The 26,594-nt window shown below is 31.0% G+C and overlaps 1 protein-coding gene across 1 annotated transcript in view; it reads left to right on the top strand.

Moving 5' to 3' along the window:
- The window catches only part of Smp_063680 (hypothetical protein), a gene marked incomplete at both ends in the record, with an annotated part of 36,132 nt that extends 13,901 nt beyond the window's left edge, over nt 1-22,231 (top strand). Inside the window, 5 exons of the mRNA XM_018794902.1 lie at nt 11,185-11,564; nt 15,227-15,309; nt 17,904-18,035; nt 19,620-20,317; nt 21,755-22,231. Coding sequence (XP_018649268.1) covers nt 11,185-11,564; nt 15,227-15,309; nt 17,904-18,035; nt 19,620-20,317; nt 21,755-22,231 — 1,770 coding nt within the window. The remainder of the gene's footprint in view (nt 1-11,184; nt 11,565-15,226; nt 15,310-17,903; nt 18,036-19,619; nt 20,318-21,754) is intronic.
- Between the last annotated feature and the right edge of the window lie 4,363 nt (nt 22,232-26,594).

Genomic DNA, 26,594 nt, shown 5'->3' with positions numbered 1-26,594 from the left:
CAGGTTAAAACTTGCATAACTTATGTGAAACAAACTAAATAAATTTCGAGTGTTTAAAGAAAAGAAAAAAAATTTCTATATGACATTTTAGACATAAATTTATTAAGTTATGAAATAGCAGACAAAAAACTTAAGGATAAAATGTTTATGTCTCAATAGTAAGAATCATTTGGTTGACTATGTTTTTGACAGATTTCACCAAAAATATATTTATGTGTCCTACTGTGAATGTCGAAAATTTAGAGTCATCAAAGTTTTAACCGAATTGTTCAAAAATATTTGTATATAAAATCACGATTCAGTATACTGATTTATTACTTATTATATTATGTCTAAATAAGTTGCCTCAAACAGTTACGAATACATAAGTACAACTATATAGTCATACATGCTTCGCTTTTGGCACCCGGGCAGTATCCCAGCCCTCACACAAATCAAATGACATTTGTATGGCGCATACGCATCTGGTTCCCCTTTGTACCAGTATTTATGTGTTTAAATGAATAAGTAAATAATATAGTTATGAACATCATATTTGTTTAGTATGTTCACAAAATTCACATCACATTGACTAAATACTACTTACTATTCTGTTAAAAGTAATACTTTTACACTGTCAAACTTGAACAGTCCTGAATAAATAGGATGAAAAAAGTTATACATTACACATGTATTTCATATATATATGTAGCATTAAAAAAATTTATTCAATTAACTTTACTTTTCAATAATTAAAGTCAATAACTAAAGTCAATTCATGATATTACCCATAAATACTACTTATATTTTTATTTTAATCTAAATGAAACAATAAAATAAAAAGTAAAAATAGAACTTCTTAGTCATCAATGCAATTGTCACGAAATGGAAAGTTATAAGTTAAGCTTTATTTCTAGATTTTAATGGAAAATGTATTTTATTCAAAGTAAGTTAACTGTAGTTAAACAAAAAAAAGAAAGAAAAAGGAAAAGAAAAAAGGAAAAAAAGAAAGTCATTTTTAAATAATAATTTTCTGTTTGTTTGTTTATTATTCTTTTCTTATAATAAAAAAAAATCAGTTACACTTTCATATATATTGTCCTGTTTGTTTGCTTCTATTTTTCTTTCTTTATAAATAAGCATAAAAGTATTAAAAATCTACTAAAGATACTATATGTAAGTAGTATATCTGATATATGATAGAAAATGTAAAATAAACTGATTTTGTCTACTGATTGACAGTTAAATATACAAATCAATAGTTATATCTAAATTAAGTTATATTATTAAATACAGTATTACATTTTATAAAATCTAGTTCATTATCATCTAATAAATCTTATTATTCATAACTTCTAATTTGTTAGTTAGATTTAGAATATAATTGATAAAATAAAATAAAAGCTAACAAAAAGAAAATCATTTTATATACAAAATAGTACATGGTAAATAGCGTTTTTTTAGCGAGTTGGTTTTTATGGAATGGGGAAGATAACCCCATGCCCAACCCTTCTCCTTTACCGGGGCTTAGGACCGGCAGTAGCCCCCGGAGGGGCTACAAGCGGAGTTAGATAGTGACTAGTAATGAAATAAAATTTGAGAAAAAGGTTTTTTTACAAATTAGAAATAATCATACGAATGTAAATCGATATTTTAATGTTAGTACTCAAACGGCAACTCGACACTTGTAGGTGTTATTTTGAAATCTAAAAGTTGAATTCATGAATCGATGTAAGCTAGAACACGATTGAAAATCCGGAAGCACTGAACGGTCGTTTCATCCTAATATGGAACTCTTCAACGGTGCTCATTCACGATCCCGCACGCGGGACTCAAGCTGGTGACCTTCGATCTGGAGCGAGAACTTCTAACTTCTTTGGATATAGTAAATATCAATGTATTTATTTACGAACCCTGTAGGTTAGTGAGTGACTAATAAATTTCATTTCTAAATCTTAACGATATGAAAACTAAAATCCTGACAGTTACTAATATATACTAATGTGTTAGTATCTTATTATGTGAATTTAGTGAGAAGAATAAAAATTTGTAAAAAAACCAAAGGAAACATAGAAACACCATGAGAAGTTCCATATCTAAAGTTGATGCTTAAATTATTATTCAAAGAAATGGTCATACAAAATTAGGGAATTGAGGTTATAACTAATGACAGTCATATTAAAAATATGTGGTTACATAATATACACAGTAAGAATTAAAATTAGACTATTTGAATAGGTAAAAGAAATATAGGATAATGGAATTACATGAATACATTCATTGCTCAACCATCACCATATACTACTTATGTGGATATCAGTAACCCAAACCACAGTAGTAGTGTATGACACAATAGAACGTAAAATAATTTGGAGCATTAATAGCTCATATACGTTGTATTGCATTGTGTTCTGTAAACTTTATGGTTTGATTATAAAGAATTGTTTTAATGAACAATAATATCAATGCTTACCTCATGAAGAAAAGTAAACGGTTATTCCCCCATTTGGTGAATAAAACAAATCCCAACTATAACTGTACACCTTTAAACAATTGAGCTAGATTGGTTACAAATACTTTTACAAATATTAATTGATATAAAAATGAATTTTGTGTGTTTTTTTAACCTTCAAAAAAATTTAATGTAAAACCATGTATGTCAATTATTGTTACTGATTGATAATTCATAATCATTTTGATTATAATAAATAAATTCGATTTGTGTCAATCTATTTTACGTAACATTATTTTTATACTTTCAATATAAGGACATTAAATAGGCGCCCAAATACAGTGAAACTATTCGCTCCAATTTAGATGAAAGTTCTTATACTTTCAATATTAATTTATTCAAGAAAAATAATGTTACAGTTACACTTAGGTATATTTCTGTCAGTTTTAGTTATTGTTATAATGAGGATTTTAAGTGAATCAATAATTTTTATATAGTTGAAATCATGATTCAATTGATGCTAGACCACCATGAAAAACCTGGAAGCACTGGACAGCCATTTCGTCCTATTGTGAGACTCGTCAGCAGTGCACATCCGCTATCCCGCCTCACGAGATCCGAATCCACGACCTATCAGTCTCGCGAGCGAGCAATAATTTTCTGAGTTGACGTGACAATTAAATCAACCATTGATTAAAAGCAGTCCCAAATCAAAACATCATTCAATTTGTATACACATAAGTTATTTTTTTATGTTAAATAATAACTGTAGATAATTCTGATTACTTCTAGTTACATTATATATTGACTGTGAGATTTATTATAACATAAAATAAATTATATGGGACATCTTTCTAACTACATTTCATCATCATAAGCTCCAAGGTTTACTTCTTGATTTGAACTTAGTTAAACAATCACTGTAGATTGAGGAGCTCTTTTTTCCTAGCATTTGGCACCTCAGTAGTAAGCATCCACGATCCAGTCGGATAAAGGAACAAGAAACATTAGATCTAGTGAATAAAATTTATTCTTTAAATCAGTGAGTCGGAATAATGCACAACCACTTGCTAATGCTGTTGGTGTGGATCTCTCTTACATTCGAGATGGTTAAGCTTTGTTGTCTAAGGTTTCTCACTAAAATTCAGAGAATCACCTCTCAAAATTAGTCAGTGAGTATAATCCTTTCAAAACTTCTATTTTAATATTATCATTAAGGTAACCATTGTACGCTTAAATGCATTAAACAGATATTTTGGTTCGTTGGTTCGTTGGAGCACCAGATATATATGCACCACACAAATCTCATTTGATTTTTGTGAGGGCTGTGATACTGCCAGGGCGCCCAAACTGTAGCAGGTGGTTTTCTTAGAGGGCCACACCCGGAGCCTTTGACCTAAGGGTCTGATCCACAAGGCAGTGGAGCATCGTGAGAAGATACAGTCCCATGATAACCGGTGACCAACAATTGGTTTACACGCCATTTGTTCCTTCAGGATACTAGAGCCTATGTGCACCATCAGTTTGGAATCAGGGTCTTCCAACTCCCCTAAGTGAACCCTTCGTGTCCACCAACCCGTATAGAGTGCCAGACATTCGCTTTTCATCCTCTCAATTTCATAAACTACACCCTAGTGTGAGAAGGCAGTGAGTAGGACTTCCCTGGTAGAGGCTATATACGCGTGACCATGTGAAAGCATTTCGAGAGAGAGAGCGGACTCTCTCCACTCTCGGCCGTACAAGGGCATTTGGGGACTGTCCACAATTGCTCTGGATAGCTTCAATTTCATTTCTTTCCAGGAAAAAATCAAAACGTTTAATTTAAGAAAAGTGATAAATCAGAGTTATATCAAATTTTTACAACATGATTTCAGATATTATGTACAGGAAAATCAATGACCAGTATCGTGTTTGAATGAAGAAGCATATTGAATAATAGGTTCAAGCTAAATAGGATTCGAGGTTAATGTTTACGTAGTTTCTTAAAAAGTTTCATGACACTATAATTCGACTTAGAAAATAATTCAGCTACTGTGTTCTCTGTATTAAAATACATAATTTCTCAAATCTCAAGTCATGTTTTTTTAGTAAAGTTTATGCTAGTGGTATTTTCTAAATGGAATGAAGAAACTAAAGCTTTCACTGAATAATACGTAATGTCAAATCTGATATTTAATGTTTTGGAAATCATTCCATTCCATACGGGTGCAAGTTATGTATTATTTTATTAGAAAAAAAAGAATCTAAACCACTGAGTAGTAACATAGTGATCTGTATATTAAGCTCTCACTACAAAATCTGAAGGTCCTTACGTATATCTCTGGTGGAATTGAGGATGCTTACTTCTATGAAGTCACTTTCCAAGACAAATAGATGTCCATTGCTTCCTAGTTTTCAATACTTGCTTGTTCAAAGTCAAATCCAACAGTGTACACAGCATCTTTTACGTATGGCCATAGTTACTTTAAAAAATGTCTTTAAAAATAAAAAACAAAGGAATACAAATGAGAAGTTCATTAAATATGTATTGAGTTTGATATTTTACTACATATACACACATATATATGTCTGTGCCAAAATTAAAAAGAAATGACTCCATGTTGAGGGGAAATAAGAAAATTATTCTATTTTTTCCACTTTTAAATAATAACACTTCCGATTTTGTTTTCAAAAAATGATCGTTATACAAAAGAAGAAAAAGAATCAGTATTAATACATTCCTAATTGTTATTAAGGATCCTAACCATAGAACAAACACACACACACACACTCACATATACACATTTTTATATATTTGCGTATTCATTTCAAACTTAGTTCCTAATGGAATTCATTATTCGTTTCTATCTATATATTTCAGCAGGACATATGACTTTCGATACGTATTTCATCTATTTAAAAGAAACACTACTGTTTCGTCGTAAAATAAGATGATGATGATGATTCAGAGGTCTATAATTATTAAGTTGTATGCACATAAAAAAAGAACCAATTTTTAACGGAAATCATTTGTGAATTTTTTAAACATACCTTTACCTTTCATAGTAATTTTGCTGTGAGTTTATAAATTTGTAGGTTCATACATTGAAAACTGACTTAGATTGGCAAATAATTATGTTGATTATTTTAATAATTAACATATGCTCACTAGTGACTGGCTCCTTGAGGTATTTTCTGAAGTTTTAGTGAGAAGCAGTGACCAGTGGAGTTCAATCAGATCTGTTGGGAGATAGTAACTCACTGAAGACAATGATGAACGGTTGCTCGATTTCGTGGATTGGTCGAAGTCAAACATTAACACCACTGGATGACAGCCGGCTCAGTGGTCTATCGGTTAAGCGTTTGCGCGCGAGACTGATAGGTCGTGGGTTCGAATCTCGTGAGTCGGGATCGTGGATGCGCACAGCTGAGGAGTCCCATAATAGGACGAAACGGCTGTCCAGTGCCTCCAAGTTTTCCATAGTGGTCTAGTTTTAATTGATTCATGATCTCAACTATTAAAATTACTATAATATCCTCAAAACCCCTTCAGGAAATACTTACATTTTCAGGATGGATTAAATAAACAAAACATTGAACGATTAAAAACGGTATATATATATATATATTACGTGGTATGAAGGTTAATTAGGAAACATTTTTTATACCTTGAAACAGTTGATATATCCAAAATAAAAAGTAACATTTCCTTACTCTATCTTATATTATAAAATAGATTTTTATTAATATAGAGAGTCTGTGAAAATTGATGATTTTAAATTTAGTTATCATTATGGATTGACATTGACTTGGAAATAATGCATAGTAAGGAAATATTGAGTACCTGTTTATATAATATAGAATTCTTCTTCATGTTCATCCACTTCTCTAACACAGATCAAGTTTAAGTGAATTAGATATAGAATCGTTAATAACAAAAATCTACGGTGTTTGAAACCAGACCCGAAGATTAAGCACAAAATTATCGGTAAGAATCACTTAGGAGTTGTACACTAGAATTAAATCACTATTCATTGCTGCCAAATTATGTTTATACAGGTTATCACATCTATGACAAGAAATTAAGTGAATTTTTCATTCAAAATAAGATCTTTTCGAGTATAATATAACTAATTGTGTTTATTTTTACATCATCACTTTCAAATTTAATCATGAGTATTACAAAGGTTTACTGTTTAATTAACCGTTTGGCTCCTTGTTACACTAGTAATACATTGAAATCACTTTGCATTAGTATAGTTTATTTTTACTTTCATAATAAGATCTTATATCAGTAATTACTTACATATTATGGGAATAGGTACTTGCTAAATTACTTTAATATCCAAGCTATTTAAAACAATAGTGATACCAAATTTTATTCGACGGTAATTTATTTACAATCAAGTACTCGGCGAATATCTATTCTTTTCAAATTACTAAGTCTTTTTTCTGAAATTTATTGAAAATTACGGCTATACTTTCTGTCTTATCAGTGTAATCCAAGTATCAAATAATGACATTCCTAGTATGTTGCATATTATAATCAAGTGATTTATGTTACCCAGAATATTAAATATAGTTTATTATTTATAACGTATACAGTGAGATAAGAGTATTCTGGCTTAATCGAAGAGCATAAACTTAACTAAATAAAGGATATGTTTTGAATATGTTAAGTCAAGCCATAAATATGCCTTTCCACCTTAATTCAATTTGAAAGGGTTTTGGATTGTCCTGATGTAGGTACTTCGACTGAAATAAGATAAGTCTTAGTTGACATATGTGCATTCTGTGCGGATTACCTTGATACAGCCATTATGTTACATGTAAATATGGAACGAATAGAATGTGACTAGTAGCACAATCCAGGCTGAGCCTTTTATTCTATTCGGGTCTCATCAGTTGGATAAACCTGTATCTCAGATCTGACGTTCACTCTAGGAATAGTAACCAGTATCGTTCGCTTTAAACGTTATCACATTATCCACTCAGTTGCCTGAATTAAAAGTTACACCCATCGCATAAATGAGTGAATATCTGGACTCAGCATTTAAGCACATTACGAGATGGCATTTGAAGCAGATGGTACTGAGTTCGAGTCTCAGAGTGAATATCAACCCTTAGATGCAGGTACATCCGGTTGATACATTCCGAGTAGAATGAAACGCGCGTCCTACATTTAGTTACCAGCCACCTTCTATCCATTCTATAATAACAAGCCTATTCACCTATTGGTTTAAAAATAAATTGGTTATTCGCACTAAAAAGCCATTTAATGAAATATCTGTACTAACCATTTTGTGTTCAGTAGATAGAAGTGGTGTGTAATCTTTTAAAATAATTTAAGTTTTAACAATATTCATTTAGATTATAACTAAACAATCAGTATTTTATCAGAGGAATTAACTCAATTAATAGTTTTAATAATCACTTGAGCGTCATGAACATGCCATAATCGGTACTTTATATCATACAAACAATATTCTTCCATTATATATGTTTTTAAATTATAGATTTGAATAATTAATAAAAGAAATTGACTTTCTCAAAATCATAGTCTTATCGTATTTTGATTTCTAATGATAACTAATGTCACAATTACTTCATTACTTAAGCAACAAAACTTTTAGAATGTAACATTAATAATAATAACTATAGTGATTCAACTAATCCTACATTACTTTTGTTTTACCAAAGTACAGTCACAAAAATAATTGAAACTGCCAATAGAATCAGAAATTATACTCCAAAACTGTTATATTTATTGTTAAAGTTGAAGGTTCTTTGCTAGTTTCCTTGTGGTAATATTTACACATTCTTAAAGCATGGTGGTGAAGACTTGTAGCTCAGGTGGATGATTTTGATAGAGTTTTGTTCTCTGAGCTAGATAGTTTAGTCGTGGAGCTTTCATCGTCCTTCCGAACGAAATCGTGCTGATGATGAATTTTATTAAAACAAAACTCTGTATTTCGAATATAACTTAGATATTGACAATAGTATAAGTTAATATCCTCAAATTATCTTGTAAGCTACATTGAGATTAAGTAGTTAGTTTATTCATTTTCATGATCCTCGTGTTTGTTAAATAGATCTTGAAATATCATTTATATCAATTAATAAATGTAGTTCACATAAAACAGTGCATTGACTAGACGGTTCAGATATATTCCTTATTCGAATAATGTCATATATATGAGTCAGTAAATGTTGGTTTATGTATTCATCATGCATAACTATGCATTGTGTAACAGAAACCTTATTTAATAGACTCATTAAAAGGTGTGTTGATAGGTTCCAGTGATATTTTAGTCCAAATTTCATACTTTCAGTACTGATCCCGTTATTGAGTATGTTCAGTGTTTTTTTATGTCCGGAACTTAACGATTGTCGAGTTATTTAACGTTCAATTACATTAACTTGATTCAATACAGTCTACACAAAGAATATCAAATAACTGTCTAGTATTTCCTGAGTTATCATATTCGTTGTTCATGATCGCGATGTATGCGTTGAACAAAATTATTCTGGACAATCATGTTCCCCACTAGTTTTGATCTAATTTATCATTACTGTTTTTAGTGTCATACACTTTACCGTGTAAATTCTTATCAATTTGATCACAAGTTTTGTATTCTCAGAAATCCTATTATCAATAAACTCAAATACATAAATTTCTTCTCATAAACGAATTTCCTCACAATGGGAGTATATCAGAAATACATCTTATACAGGTCATCAAATTAACTAAGTCCAATTGACTGAATAACAAGAGTATAAATTAAAGTATCCGTACAAATGTTAATCTATGGTTTAATTTCCTACAAAAATCTTTGTTGTATCCCGTGGAGATTTATGAATGGTAACTTTGAGGACTATTTATAGACCAATATGATATGTATATTTCTTATTGTATAATTGCTAAGTAACTAAACTATTCGTATCCGTTTTCCTCTTATTCTAAGCTTTATTTTGACCTATAGACTATTACTATATGGTTTACCATTCTTGAGTTATATCCAGTCTATTAATTACTGTTCCCCACATTCACAGCCACGTTTGGCTAAATCGTGTACAAATGTTATTTTCTATTTTATGGTACGATGTGGTCAGTTTGTTTGGTATATAAACCCAGTATGTTTGAGAATAATGATTCATATTGCAGAGGTTGTTATTGGTGTTCTGAACTTAACTGGTTGGGCTAGGCAGAAAGCAGGACTGATAAGTACTCAAGACTGCTAATACAGCTTTCGTGTATCATTGGGCGATCAATAAATTCACTGCTCTCCTATTGGCGGTCATATAGCGTTCATATATATCAAACAGGGCACTAACGCACTCATAAGTTATAACAATCATAATATCCTCAAACTATATTGTAAGCTACATTGAGATTAAGGTAGTTAGTTTATTCATTTTCATGATCATAATTTTTATGAAATAGATCTTCAAATATCGTTTATTTCAATCAATCAATGTGATCTTTGTAAAGTATCTTTATCTCAAATTGAAATACTTTATTGATTATTTGATAAATATTTTCATTCTTATTCTATGAAATCTTTTGCTTACTTCACTTACTCAAGGTCAAATTTGTTTAAAGTAACATTAAAAATAGAATTATTTGTAATATATTGGTAGTAAACTGAAACAATCTGAAAAATAATGATGATGAAGATAAAAGAGTTTAAGGAACTTAGTGGACGTTAGATAGTAAAAGACACACACTTGGTATGATAAATATTTACTAGATGCATGAAATGTTAATTCATCATGTTTATATAGCGTAATGCACCATGAACTAATGAAACCCTTCCGTATCGAAGTCATAAGACTCTTATCTGAATGGGGATATGTGGGGATTGTAGTAATTTTAATAATTGAATCCATGAGTCGATTTGAGCTAGACCATCACTGAAAACTAGGAAGCACTGAATAGTTGTTTCATTCTAGTATAGAACTCCTCGACAGTGCGCATACACAATCCGGTATCAAAGGGATTCATACTAGGACGAAACAGTTGTCCAGTACTTCCAGGTTTTTAATGATGGCCTAGCCTACGTCAACTCATAAAGTCAACTATTAAAATTATAAGACTCTAGTGAATTCAGGTTTATTTTTTCATATTATCTGTAAGACGAAAGCTTTTACAAAACATTCATTCTTAGTGTCATATAAATAACAGAAAATTATCAAAAATTCAAATGTTTCAGGGGATTGTAGTGATCCAAAAAGATCCACAAACAACAAAACATTTATGCGTGAAAGAAGATTTATCCAATAATACGTATTTATTTTATTTTATCACAAAGATATACCTTATTAGCTTAAGAGCCTTCATTTTTTACCTCTGTATAAGCTATAGGACAAGATTAACGCTAACGTTTTTAATTACTATTCAGCTAAAAGATAACTCTGTAAACAGATAGACTGCTTATCTATGAATGTTAATTGTATAATAAACTCTCTCATGCTGATTGTATAGAGTTGTTTTCTACCAAAACAAAGTTTTTAACTAATATTTGTATGAAACTATGAAATCTGTAAATCATCAGCCGAGTAGTTCAGTATTAAGACAAAGCAACTCTTCGATGCTTCCTGTTTTTCAAAGGTTGTATAAATGTAAAATTCGAAAACTAACAGTCCCTACTAATCTTTCATTCTTTTCACGGAAATTTGAACGAAAAATGTAACTCATTTATAATCCAAATAAACTTTGATTAATGCAATGATCATTTACATTGATTTACTTTGTCAAAACTTTTTTTATTTAGGTTTGTCGTGCAAGTTTAACATTGTTTGCTGAGTGGCCAGTAACTGATTCAAGAGTCACTGAAAGTACTTTGGTCGATATGGCTGGAGGTGGTGTTCGACTTGATGTGGATAAAGTATGGCATCCTCAATTAGTTATTAAAGGTGCATTCAGACATGATCGTTTTCATCAACGTTTAGAGTTGCGTAATATATATGCTGGAAGTAATCCCCTCTCTAAATCGACAAATCCTACAAATTCCTTGAATAGAGCGCAAGCGGGACTAGCTGCACGAGGATTACCTAACGAATCGTCAATTCAATCAATTCGTTCTCATAATCGTGCCAAAACGTTAAAGGTAGTTCCGGATGGAGATGGACCAAATTATTCATTCATGGAAAGGTTTGTATATATTGACACTATACATTGAATGTAAAAAGACACTAAACTGTTCCAAGTCACATTTGTTAAAATATTATTATCTCAAACTATTAGTATATGGCCAGTAACATATAATACTTAAGATGTTTATGAGGTCTCAAGCTAAATTATCACTTATTAAGTTATGATGCTACTGAAAAACCTGTACATGCTGTTTCATAAAAGTGTTCTACTAAAACTATACTCAATGGTATTCCCTGTAATTATTTGTCGTAACTTGACTATGGTTACGTAAATTAATTATTAGTCCATTATTAGAATTTCAGGACCACATTCCATTTAATTAAAAGAAAAACAAGCCTTCCAAACAAAACTAATTATGAAACTTTGTATAGGTAATTTTTTAACCATCCAGTCCTCTTTTAACTCTATGATCTCATCTTCTTCTTAAAGTTTATCGGGAGGTAGTTAATAGCAAAAAGAAAATCTGATACAAAGTACCTGTCACATCGACAGAGTACAGTCGGATGAATTTTTTTATTAAAGATTTTCACTGATCTGAAATCTGATTTAAGTATCCCGATTAGCAGCAGTGAATAGATGAAATATTTAGTACTATTGCATAATATAAAATTCCCCATTTTATTCGACTACATGTAGTTTTCAAGATAATATTCCTTAGGTTTTTGTTTAATCTAGTCAGTCTACTTTTAGTCACGTATTAAATGACCATTTTGACTCGTAACATAAGGATCGTCAACTAATTACGAACAACTAAATGTATGATTTAGAAAGTCTTAGAGAATTATATTAGGAGATTACTTTTCGATACAACAATGTTGAAGCGACAAGTAACCTGATAACAACTGCACATTAATCGTTCGATAAAAAATGCTTTTAAACGATTAAACATTAACCACTAAGCAAACACGGAAAAATTACAATAACTATATTCTGGTCACTTGATTGAGTAATGATGATTTATGCTTGGATTTCATTTAAGGTTTGAATTTGTGCATACTCTAGAGCTGATTACTATCTTTAATACACATTATCTAATAAAGGCAGTATTTCTTAGGTGACTTACTTCCAGTAATTGATGACTTTAACAACAAGTTATGTTTTATAAGCACAGATGGATAGTGGCTAACAGTGGAATCAAGGACGCGCGTTTCGTTCTATTTGGAACTCATCCGATGGATGTACTTGCATCTGAGTTGATGTTCACTCTGGGTCTGGAAACCAGTGAAGTTTAAATTTACTTGGTATTGTTTGTTTGAATCTTCCCATCGATGCTTAAGACTGCAACTGGTCAGCCTCTTATTGGCATATGTGCATACTGCGCGTATTGCCTCGATATAGCGTTAATTCACAAGCACTGTAAGCAAAGATGGATAGTGGCTCGCAGTGGAATCCAGAATGCGCATTTCGTCCTATTTGGGACTCATCAACTGGATGTCGTAAAAAAACATCAATGGGAAGATTCAAACAAACAAAACCAAGTGAATTTAAACTGTTTTAGTTCTTAATCATTTTGGTACAAAATTTAGTCTGATTAGATTTGGTAACTACTTTGCCAGTATGAATATCAGTTGTTTTAATGAAATAAGGCTCCATTAACACAACTTGCTACTTATTTCCTCTATCCAGGTATTGTAATCTATCCTTGACACTACAAACAAACTCTTCATAATCAATGGATATTTGAAAAAAAGCTCCTTGTTCCATTTATGATTAGGATTATTCTAAGAAATATGGAGTTTTCAGAAGGGGATTTTGTGGAGATCTTAGTAATTTTATATAGTTGAGATCATGAGTCAATTGAAGCTAGACCACTATGGAAAACCTGGAAGCACTGGACGGCCGTTTCGTTCCATTGTGGGACTCCTCAGCAGTGCGCATCCACGATCCCGACTCACGAGATTCGAACCCGGGACCTGCCAGTCTCTCGCCAGAGCACTTAACCTCTAGACCACTTAGCCGACAGGTATCCAACGGTGTTAATGTCTAACTTCAACCAATCCACAAAATCGAGCTACCATTCACCAATGTCTTCAGTGAGTTGATATCTCACAACAGACCTGGTTGAACTCTACTGGTTACCGCTTCTCACTAAAACTCCAGGAAGTACCTCATAGAGCCAGTCACTAGTGAGCATATGATCATTATCAGAAGGGGGTTTTGTGGAATTTTTCCACTTATTAAAATTTCACAGTTTTTTTAGATAATCTTATGAAGTATATTCGCAACATGTGAACACTTTATAACATGTAGTAAACGTTACCATTCAATATACTTAATAAGCTTTAATACAAAGAGTCTTATAAAGTATCGAAAAAAATTGTAATATATCTTCAATAGACTTAATAAATATTCAAAGAGATTCATTGTAAATCCAAAAATTAATATTTACATTATATATATTACTTAATAAATAATTACTCATTTCTGTCCTTATAATGACCTCAACTGTACTAAATAGATAATATTTGTATACAATGAATATAGAGTATTTTGTTAATATAATGTAATTCACTTATATTCTAACTCATTTCTATGACCTAAAATTCTTCGAATCAGAAAATAAAAGGTAATATAAAATAATAATAATAATATGATTGTAAAAGGAGATCACCATTGTTGAATGTGTATATTAAGACACTTTCTTTTCTTGTTTAATTTTAACAATTATTTGTAACAAAATCAATAAAGACAACCTACATAGAAACTTAATCAAAGTTAAATTAGTTTCTAGATGTTACATTTTTTTGTAGGTTTTTTTTTGAAAAAGAAAAAAGCTCCTGAGAAACTCAGTCGACTGAAAACGTGAGACAATCTTAGTTTGATACTTTAAATCGTCAGAATCTATTTCAATGAACCCTAATACAATTTAATGAATGATACATCTGCGTTTAAAGGTTTATCCTATCTAGGTTTACAAATAAGAATAAAAAAGGGGGTTGACTCTGTAATTTTTAAATGTGTTACTTTTTAGTAAATTTATATGTTCGCATTGACTACTGGAAAGTTAAAGGGAGAACTAGTCTTCATAGACTGATATCATTTCTTTAACATAAGTGTATGTACATTAAGGGGTTTCACTGTTTTTAGGAGAGACATAATTTTTTTATTCTGATTAAAACTTACTATGCTGGATGCAAAGAGAGAAATAAGAGACGGACGGGGAATGAATTAAAATCATCCCAATATCTTTAGGTTCTGTGTAGAGTACGATACTTTTAGACCAGTGTATGAGAATTTTATGGTTTCTACTTACAATTTTAATCATGCTGTCATATAGTGGTGTAACCATCCAATACCAATGATAATATTTGTCTCAATATAGAACTTCGGCAACCTGCCCCCCGATTAACCATCACTGTGCACAAAATTAGTAATAATATAAGTGACTCGTAGAGACATTTTAAATTCAAGTCAGGTTTTATCATGGACATACATCACCAAGACCCGAAAACCCTCGGTTGAATGCTGTGTGAAATAATAGTTGTTCATTGTTAAGAAATTTGAAAGAAGAACTAAATAGCAATTTAGTTTTCCTTGTGTTTTTACGGCTATCTAGATGACACTTTTTCATTATGAAAACTTTATTTGAATTCAATATTAAATTACCGAAACCTTCCATTTACTAATGAGAGAGTTTATTTATATTTTTGAATTTCCAGCATCGTCGTGGAAGTTCCATGTCAAGAGCCAAAAAAATTCCATCATATTGGTGCTATTGTTTGTCCAGTATGGATAAAACAAGGTAAAGATAAAATCTATACTATTTTTATTTCTATATAAGTTTTCTTCAGAAATATTCAGTATCATAGTAGAATGCGAGAATGAACAGGACTGTTTAGTACATATAAAATAAATGTGAATTGATGAACTGCTATAATTTCAGTGATGAACTAGTCCTTAATTCACATTTTAAATATGGACTGTAAGAGAAAAGATTCACATTGGTTTATAGAGGAACTAAATACTATCCAGCAGTTTTACGTTTTAAACAGAATAGTTTGATCCTACAGTGAAGCCATACATGTATTTAAAGCACAGATAGATCATTCCATATAAGTTTAACTCTAAATGTACAGTGAAAATACATTCTGACGGCATGAATTTATGACGTTAACCCTGTATGGTTTTAAGGAATTTTGAGAGTTATAAAAGGTTTCTGAACAGCTATTTCATTTTAGTTTAAAAAGCTTTGTAGTGAACGAGAATATAAGCAGGAACAACCACACATATATTAGAACACAAAATTACAGAATATCTTAGTCAAATTTGAGAACCATACAGTAAATAATTCATTTGTAAAATATCAATAAATTATGTCAAACTTCATTGTTCCTTCGTTTCCACACCAATCATTCTCTGTTCTCGTTCTCTTTTCTTTGATCTTTTTAACCTTCTGTCAACAGGTATTTCTCTTTCTATCAATGATACATATTACTTATATCTATCGACATCAGTAGCACATACCACATTCTAGTCAGTGAAGCTCCAAGGGTAGCGTCTAACGACTGGCCAAAACGTTCGGATTTTTAATATTTCTATATTTAATATTATTTTGCATTTTAGAAAATCGCAAAAGCATTTTTCTTGAGTCTTTTTAAATAACATGGTTTCATACATCTATTCAACTTTGATAGGCGGCATTACGAAAAAAAAATCAGAAAGACGCTCAACTATTAAAAATAATTGATAATGGATAATTGTTTGTAATTCTTTTTTTGTCAAATACTTGTACCGAAAGATTAGGTAGATTTTTACAAGCATCTTTATATCAAATAACAATGAGTTTAGTTCTGATTATTATGAATGATAACACTCATGTCTGACGACAATCGTCTCACCCATAAATAAAATCCCTTTCACCGATTTATTGTGACATGTTAGAAGTAAGCCGGCTATAACCTTTGTGATTCATTGCTATTCATGAAAATCTCAAACAATTGACAATAAAGTGAATCCATAGATTAATAATGGACAGAAGTTTGTTATTTTTTTTTTAAATAAAGAAAATTATCTTGGAAGCAAATCATGACATTTCAATAACTCCAGTCTTTAGGATAAGCGTTTTGGTGAGCAGTAAGATAAAAAAAAGTACGTTCGTCTACCTACTTTTATTCTCACTCTGTAGACGCCATTCACTAAACTATTGGGTTATATAAAGATGACTGTAAACCCATCGGACTTGAATGTTTTGTTTTTAAGAAAGTAAATATCCTCACAATAAATTATTTTATTTGGATTATTCTGGGTAAAATATAAAACCTTGAAAACAAATAATTAAATGGTAATCGTTTCTGTTTATAACCTCTCAACTGTATATGTCCTCATAACAACATATTTGTTTTTGTTAAAAAGAATTAGAAGAATAGAGGTCTCCTGTCGAAACATTCAAAGTTCTGTTCTGAAATGACTATCCTACTTTTAGTATGGCTCTAGAAAGGTTAAAATTAAAAACTGTTTATTTATTATATATTAAAAAAGGTAATACTTTGGCTACATTGGGTATAAACATATATGACGCCTACTTCGTAATCAAAATGTATCCACAGTTAAATGACATCTTAATAATGGTCTTAATTAGCTTTATTGAACTAAAGCAAGATTTAAACATTAGGGCATCATTAAAGATCGTTTGTGCTTTATGAAGTTTATTTCACAGCGGGAACTTGTAACATGTATTTTTTTGTACTAGTTAAATTTTTTAGTAAATTGATGAATATCAGAGTTGACGAACACAATGAAATCAACTGTCGATTAAGAGAAATAGTATATTCGAACATTCATATGAACATAATTTAGATTTCTAAGTACTAAATAACTGTCAATAATCCAGCTTATTTCTCTTTGAGTTATATTATTGTAAGATTTGTAAAAGTGTAAAACAAATGACGTTACATACTTCTTTAACTGTCAACTGTTGCCATTATGATAATCATTACAAGCTAGAATGCATTTAACCTAAGTTTTACCATGATTTATCCATCCTCAATCATGCACCTCTATTGATTATGGCACTGCGCATAATACAAAGTACAATTCGACCATTATTTCAAAACCAACTAATATCTATTGTCATAACACAGTTACTTCATACATCACTGTAACCGTCACTTACTACAAGTTATATGCGTTTTATAATGTGTATTTCACATCTGAAACTTTTGTACAGAATTATGTAGATGGATTTATTGTAAAAGATTTGTTAATTTGCTATTTGTGAATTGTTTTTCGGTTGCTACTGTAAATATTTAGCAATTCATTAGATATGATGAAAAGTTACCTAATCACTGATTTCTCTTTAATTTAGTGTACTGTTTCATTGTCTTATTAATTTTTCAGAAGGTTTCATGAAAACACAACCAATCATCAAGTGGACTGAACGTAAATGTTGTCTGCTCTCAAATGATGTACAAAGAAAATCATCTTATTTAAGTGTGACAAAACGCTATGATGAACATATTGATAAATCCGGTAGGTGACATAAGGTTTGTTTTCAAAATAACTGGTGGGTACATTATTTGTGCGACAAAATTATACCCAAAGCTTGTTAGTAACTTAGTAAACTATAAACTCCTAAAGATGAATTTTATACTCTAAAATCTTAAGAAAGGGAATAAAATTCTCCCATTTGGCACGAACCCTGGTGTTGTGTTATAAAATTCACCATATATAGTCCCTTGATTAGATTAACTAATTCTTTTTTAGCATTAGTGATCAAAACCTGACCCGTTCTGAACGGATATCCCACCATCATACAGTGAAATGTTCATTCTGTTTAGATTAGATCATTTCTTGCTAAGTTGTAAATGTTTAATGACCAAAACTCGGCAAATATGTACCATTCAGGAAGATGTACATTCACTCACCAACCCATTTAGACTATCGTGACTTGCTAAGAAAAATCAGGTGGGCATAACCTGATTCGCGAAGTAATCATTTGTATTTAAAGGCTAACAATTTCAATTTCGACCTTCTCAAGTTTTCCTCTACGGTCTTCGGTAGACTGTGATATTTGAAACAAATTTATGACTTTCCAAAACTTTTTATTAGATCATTTCAAATTAAATTGATGATTTTACAAGTGAGCTTTCTATCATTCGAGCAATTATCTATAAAGATTTATGTGTATAAACTCCTTGTTCTACATACATGCCTTATCACATGACATTTTAATCGGGATTGACAACTGAAATTAACTCTCTTGAAAAAAAATTAGCTCGAAAAGAAAATGTCAATAGATCAGATCAAAAATCTATAATAAATAACGCTATATTACATAATACGGTGTCATAAAATGATCTCATTTAGGATTGTATTATTTTCTTAGCTGAAAAATTACTTTTTCAGTCGAAGATTTCCGAAAAAAAGCTATTTCACTTTCAACATTGCAAATGATTTTATATAATCTCTACTATGTCACCTATAAATCAATTCCATCTTAACATAATATCCAAAAACTTACTAAGAAAACACTAATCGTTTACTCCCAAGCGCTTAGATTTTGAGATGAGTGCTATAGTTTCCCCCCAACTAATTCAAAAGTATTAATGGGGATGTCAAATCCCCAGAACTTACTTGATAAATGGCTTAATTTTGTAATTTTATTTTGAAAATTTGAATTTAGCTGTTTTCGCGCCAAAAGCGCTCTTTTTACCTTCACGTCATATTTCCCACTTGTAAACTATCTTAAACGCTATTAGTCCATTGTTTCTTTGAGTGTGCTATTTTGTGATGATGCCCAAGGACAATTTGTTGCTGTATATATACGTTTGAGTTTTTCCCCTTAGACTTACTTGTACTGGTCTGGTTACGGAATATATATATTCCCCTACCTTGCCTTGGACTTCTTCATTTAGTTATCGGAGCCTGGGACAACAGATTAGATTAGCTTATCGTGTCATTATGTCATTGGCCTTCATTCGTTACCGCGAAATCGACTTAGTTCAAGCATATCAAGTATCTTGCCACATCTTTACATTATAATTTATGCAGAATTAGTTTAATCAAAATTCACTTGATTAAAAGTGTTATCATGTGTTTTTAATGAATTTTTAGGTCCAGATCAAAGTCTGGGAATTAATATATGTTTTTCACAAAGTGGCAGAATATTACAAGGTAGTTTACCTCCAATGCTACTTGTATTAATTTCTATCATATTGTTATGGACAAATCAACTGGGTACACATAATCTTAGTTGTACACAATTAATTCTATTTCTATTTTCAATTTCATTTTGGCTGTGGATGAATGAACAAAACTTAAATAATTCTAAATTATCCGGATTTCTTAATGTATGGTGTTTAATGTGTTCAAGTTCAATTTGTTTAATCTACTTATTTGTTTTAATTCATCATCGATTTGTTTGTCGATTTCTTCAACGAAAATATCAACATTTGTATCGTTTGTCGTCATTTGGTTCGAATCAGAATAAAACAACCACAGCAGGCTTTAATACAGAAGGTCCAATTAATGAACGAACGAATGGACCAGGAATAATGCAAAGTTATGGGTGTTGTGGAAATTGTGGTGGATGCCCTGATTCGTGTACCAGTTGTGTAGCTGGAAGAACAAGTACAGGATTTATTTCATCAAATGGTACAGCTGTTTGTTATAGTAACAGTAGTTGTGGTCTATCCGGCGGAAGTGGCCATGCATGCCAAGCCATACCAATATTGCAAACAAATCCAACTGCAAATAATAGTCCTGGACCTATAGGATTTACACAAGCAATGGGCTTATCAGCCAACAAGAGAGTAAGTTCACCTAACCATTTTAGTGATTGAAATTGTGCATAAATAAAAACCTTTTCATATTTTATCCATAAAAACAGATCTGACAATTTCAACTGAGTCAGAGACTGATATTTTCAAAATTTAACTATTATTACATTTATATAGAAAAGATGGAATGTGGCCAGCAGTGGAATCTAGGACGCTTGTTTTGTCCCTTTGTTCAAGTAACTGAGTATCTGAATTCAATAACTAATTAGACAACACTTTGGAGTTTGAACGCTACAATCCAAAATATTAGAAATTAAGGTTCTGTTTGAATATTTTGAAAAATATCAAAATTGTTAAACTTCATGGGGGACTTTTTCATAGAATCTTGTTAATAAAAAATACGTTTGTTTATCCGACCGTTCACTATCGCAAATCAACTGAATTCGGAGATGTTAACGATTAAATATCAATGCATTGGTGTAAAAGTAACACCATCACAAAGAAAAGAAAATTCTTGTGTTTAATCATTGGTATGTTCGCCTGTGCAGTCTACTAAAGTATGTCATACAAGACAGAAGTATCTATCCACGACTAAAGGGTGCTAAATTATCTTCTAGTTGCAGTCAGTCCGTGTTGTAAAATGTCTTTGGAATAGAAAACGTTCATAAGCATATTAGCAAAATTATTACTTCTCTAAATGAAAGGTTATATTAAGATTCCTAAAACAAGTGTGATCGATAGGGAAGTCAATTTACCACATAAGTTAGCCTAATCAAGAAACTAAATCATGTTTGGAAAAATCAACACAACTTACAATATCAAATGGCTATCATGTGATAAGCACAAAGGTTTACTAAACACGATGGATACAACCTTATTTCCAAACGATTAATGCACGTTTTAGTCGAAACAATATTTCCTGATGAACGTTAGTCTTTCAAATAGTAATAAAACATCATTTCAAATGCGCTTGATGTTCTACAATCTACAGATAAATAGTACCATATTTATTAATGTTCACTGCATTTAGATTGAACCTGACCTATTAACGGATACCTTCATTTGGAATTATTTGTGAACTATTCTATAATATCATATTCTTTACATAGTCATTGTTAATCATATTTTACCATGTACTGTCTTAACTATCACTTATAATTCTATCACACAAATGGAATACTTTAGGTCAATCTAAACAACCATGGGTAAATAAGTTTTATCCTACCTGTACTTCATGATTAATACACTAATTAATAGTCAGCGATGTAGCAGAATACTCTTTCTGTACAAAACAATACATCAATAGTATATATATATATATATATATATTAGCAAGTCCTTGCATTTATCAGTTTCTTATCTAAGATAGTGATATCTGTTACAAATAAGTATTGATAGATCTTCTCTCGAAACGTAAATTTCACCAATTCTACATAATATTCTACTTCTACTCTGTTTATAATTTCACAGGATAATTATGGTGACAATTATTTATGCTCAGGTAGTTCGGAATCCGGTAATGGAGCAAATAATGGTACATTTCGTGGATTAAGATGGAGAAATTCGCGAAGAGTTAATAATGTCAATTTATTGGGCGGTGATTTAAATCAACCTGATTGTCATATATGCCAGTCACATTTTCTCGCTGATAATAATACTGATAATCATGCTAATTTATCATCATCTCCTACAGCTGCTGCTTTCAGCGCGTTTTGTAGACATCAGCATCTGTGCAGTTCATCCATAACACCATTCATGAATGTACATAACTTTAATGTAAATAATTATCCTTCATCTTATTGTTTAACAGGATTGAAAACGTTAATAACTGTATGTTTTTGCATAATGAGTACTATTTACTGGATAAGTATATTTGCACAAGGTACATTACCTGAAACATGTTTAGGTATATCTCTATGCCAAATCATAGAAACTAATCGTTCATAACTCATCCAAAAGAAAACATTGATAATTTCTTTAATTGTAAATAGAAAACAAATGAAACCGGAAATCGACACACAATTTCAAAGTAAAACGAAACTATCTTCAAATACACGAAACATACAACCCATATACATTTGCATATAAATTTATACCATAAATTTTGTTGAATTTCTTTTTCTCATAATCACGTGATTGTTTCTTGTTAAATTTGATGATAATTAGTTATTTCATCTGAAATATTACTGATTAAAGGTAATCAGTAGTTCATACATTTATCTTCCAAAGTATACTATGCTGTTCAATGTAATGAGTTGTAAACATAATACAGTGTAAGAAAAAGAAAACTATATTATTTTACTTCTTAAAGTCATTTTGTTTTATTATTTTTGTTCTTAAATGACAGCTCTTGAAAGCAAGGGTGACTAAACAGTATGACAGGAAATGAATCCACTTCATTTTATATACTGTAAATTCTTTATATATGCGTACTAATTTTATCAGTAATATGTAGCTTTTCTTTGTTAATAAAAAAAACCAACCTTGTAAAAATCAAATTTAAATTAACCTACAAGTAATTTTCAAAATAAAACGTTAATTTTCAACATTTTGTTCATCCACTGGTCTTTATTCCTCTCGAAATCCTGTTACATAATTAATGTACTTGTGTTTTCAAAACAACTTTATTATTTTAGGGCCTGATTATGATGATTATGTTTACTTTAGGAAATATACACTTTTCAAATTCACATATCATTCTAAACTACCATTATTGGTAGTAGTAGTAGTAATATATTTATTTATTAATTATGTATACAGTCAGTATTCTTTTTGTTCTGGATGATTATATCATTTCTTTGTAGTACACTTATTCAAAAACAGGTTTAATGGATTATATTAAGAATTTGTGACAAATTATTCTATTATTGGACTATATATTTTCTAAATATGTATTTGTATTTTTCAAAACTAAATGCGTAAAACAACATCTTACTTATAAGAATTAAGGCATTTAAAAAAGAGATCTACAATTAACTAGAAAGAGGATTTACTTCACTATACAGTGTTTATTGTTCCCCAAAATGTAACATTGAGACCCTTTATTTGTTAATAAATTTATATTGTGATTTTACTGTACACTAATAATAAAAATTTAGACAAAATAAGGATAATAACAATGATAAGTAAATTAATATATTTGTAATATCTCAATGAGTAGAAGAATTAGATTTCCTGGAGTTTCGTGACTCAGTGTAAGCCGTTTCTTCAGAGAATAAATAATCAAATCAAAATTAATTCAAGTTTAAAAAGTACGAAGGGACAATGTAAGAATGTTATATGTGATCAATCGAAAAAAAGATCTGAACAAGTCAATTGCACATGATATTTTTGCGTTGTTCCTTTGTATTATTCAAACTTGGATTATTTGACTATTTATTTTTCGATGAAGTGGTCTACACTGAGTCACGAAACGTCGGAAAATCTTATTGTTTTACTCATCGGAATATTACAAATATCATAGTTTTATTGATAACAATTTACTCAATGCTCAATTTATTCGAAATTATCAAGTCAAACCTTAGTAATGATACCTACGATAATAACAATGATTTTACATTATTCCAATAATCTAAAACAAAATATTTTAATAGTTGCGATCATGAATCAATTAAAACTAGACCACCATGGAAAATCTGAAAGCACTGGACGGCCATTTCGTCCTATCATGGGACTCCTCACCAGTGCGCATCCACGATCCTGCCTCACAAGATTCGAACCCAGGACCAATCGGTCTCGCGCGCGAACGCTTAACCATTAGACCACTGAGCCGACCATCATCCAACGGTGTTAATGCCTAACTTCAACTAATCCACGAAATTGAGCAACCATTCACCAATGTCATCATTGGGTTGATATCTCACAACAGACCTTGCGCGTGAAACTGATAGGTCCTGGGTTCGAATCTTGTGAGGCAGGATCGTGGATGCGCACTGGTGAGGAGTCCCATGGTAGGACGAAATGGCCGTCCAGTGCTTCCAGATTTTCCATAGTAGTCTAGATTTATGGGATTCATGATCTCAACTATTAAAATTACTATGATATCCACAAAACCCCTTCTGACAATAAAATATTTATCAAACTAATATTGAATACTATATACAACTTGATCGGTAGTTCGTTATCCAAGATTTGAAAGCCTTTATTGATCACTGATGCTTTAATTTGTTTCTTGTATATAATTAACTCTAATAATCAGATAATTAATAACTTTAGTGATAAAAAATAATTAGTATCTTTATTAATACGATTATGGTTTCGTTTTTACAATTGAACAAGGCTCATATGAAAGACTGGGGAAAAAAATCCACAAGACAATTTCATAACCTTGAACACTGATAAAAAACAGTTATGAGTTAATTATTTCAAGGTAATTAGCTATTACATAACGTATTATTGAATAGCGTTGTTCTTTCATTAAAAAAGAAAAGAGATAGTTTTGTTTTATTATAATTTGTTAATTAAGAGTTGATAAACATTTCAAGATATTAATCAAAGAAACAATAATTTCATTTCATTAGAGCAAGTGACCAATACAAATTCTCAGTTTAAAAGACTATAAATAAAATGTCGCTTGTTAATTAGCATGATTTATGTGATACATTGGTATGTGCTACTGATGTCGATAGATATAAGTAGCATGTATCATCAGTCGAAAGTGGAATGCCTGACGGTAGAGAAATGAGCGAGAACAGAAAGTGATTGGTATGGGGAAAAACAATGAAGTCTGAAACAATTTACTGACGTTTTACAAGTGAAGTATTTACTGCATGATTCTCAGATTTGACTAAGATATTCTGTAATTTTGTATCCAAATACATTCGGTTGTCCCCACTTGTGTGCTCTCGATCACCACAATACATCGTGAATTAAAAACTGTCGCATGAATTTGATGTTCATTTAATACTAGTTACGAAAATTAATTCAAATAATTAACTTTTTGAATTTGTAGATCACATAGTTTATTATATCTTAAATATAATAGTTTATTAAAACATGCTCTGCTACGGCCGAGAGTGAGGAAAATCAGCTTTCCCTCTCGAAATGCTCTCACATAGCCACGCGTATACAGCCAATGTCATGGAAGTCCTACTCACTGCCTTCTCGTGGTGGAGGTGCCGTTCACAAAATTGAGAGAACGAAGAGCGAATGTCCAGCGCTTTAACCGGGTGGTGGACACGGAAAGTTCACCTAGGGGAGTTGAAAAACCCTCATTCCAAACCAATGGTGCACATGGACTCCAGTATCCTGAAGGAACAAATGGCGTATGAACCAATTATTGGTCACCGGCTACCATGGGACTGCATCTCCTAACGTTACTCCACTGTCTTATGGATCAGACTATTAGGTCGAAGGCTCCGGGTGTGACTGCATAAGGAAACCAACTGCTTCGGTCTGGGCACCTGGGCAGTATCACAGCCCACGTACAAATCAAGTGACTTGTGTGGCGCATATGTATTCGGTGCCTTTTTGTACCAATATTTATGTGTTCAAATAACTAAATAATATATACGTCATTTAGTGACGTAACTATGGAACTCAACAAAATCGTAAACCCCCTATCGTAATATAACTGTTTTATGTACTAATGAGTGATAATTTATTTTCTTGCGATCCAGTTAATATACTAACTGATAATTGCCACATTGTATAGTTAATAAATAAGTTGAAAGTTCATCCTATAATCAGTCACTATTATAACAAATAAAACTGTCAGTTTGAGTTAAACTTGTCCTTTTAAGCTGACAAATTGACATTATTTCTTCAATTTACATGAAAAATTTCCAAATTACTGATGACTAATTTCTTGAGCTGGAGCCCACTCTGACAAACAAACTATGAGGATCTACTATACTTAAGCACAATGCCTAGGCAACTAGATTAATTGTTCCTTTTTTTAATGAATACAACTGGCAACAGCGATCAGTAATCAATTCACATATTGGATTTTATGCCACATGTTAAACTAGAATCTTATATTTACGTTGATTTTTAAACTATTCATACAATCAAATTATGAGATAATCTATAACATAAATCCCATGATTATTCATATATTATAACACAGTGGACTGTAAAATGTATCCACTATGAAAGTATTATTTAACCAAAATATTCTCCATATGATTAACGAATTTAAAAAAATACTTATTATCAAATGATTACAACAATCGGTTATGTACATAATTGAACGTTATAATAAGAGTAGTTTTAAAAACAATGATTCATTGTGACATGACAAATACAGATTAGTTTACATTTAGTTAGTTGATAAGTGGTGAACAAGAAAAAATTATTTGATAAACTGTAA

Source organism: Schistosoma mansoni, chromosome 1, assembly GCF_000237925.1.
Source record: "Schistosoma mansoni strain Puerto Rico chromosome 1, complete genome".
In the NCBI taxonomy this organism is placed as follows: Eukaryota; Metazoa; Platyhelminthes; class Trematoda; order Strigeidida; family Schistosomatidae; genus Schistosoma; species Schistosoma mansoni.
This window is presented reverse-complemented; position numbering and strand designations above follow the sequence as displayed.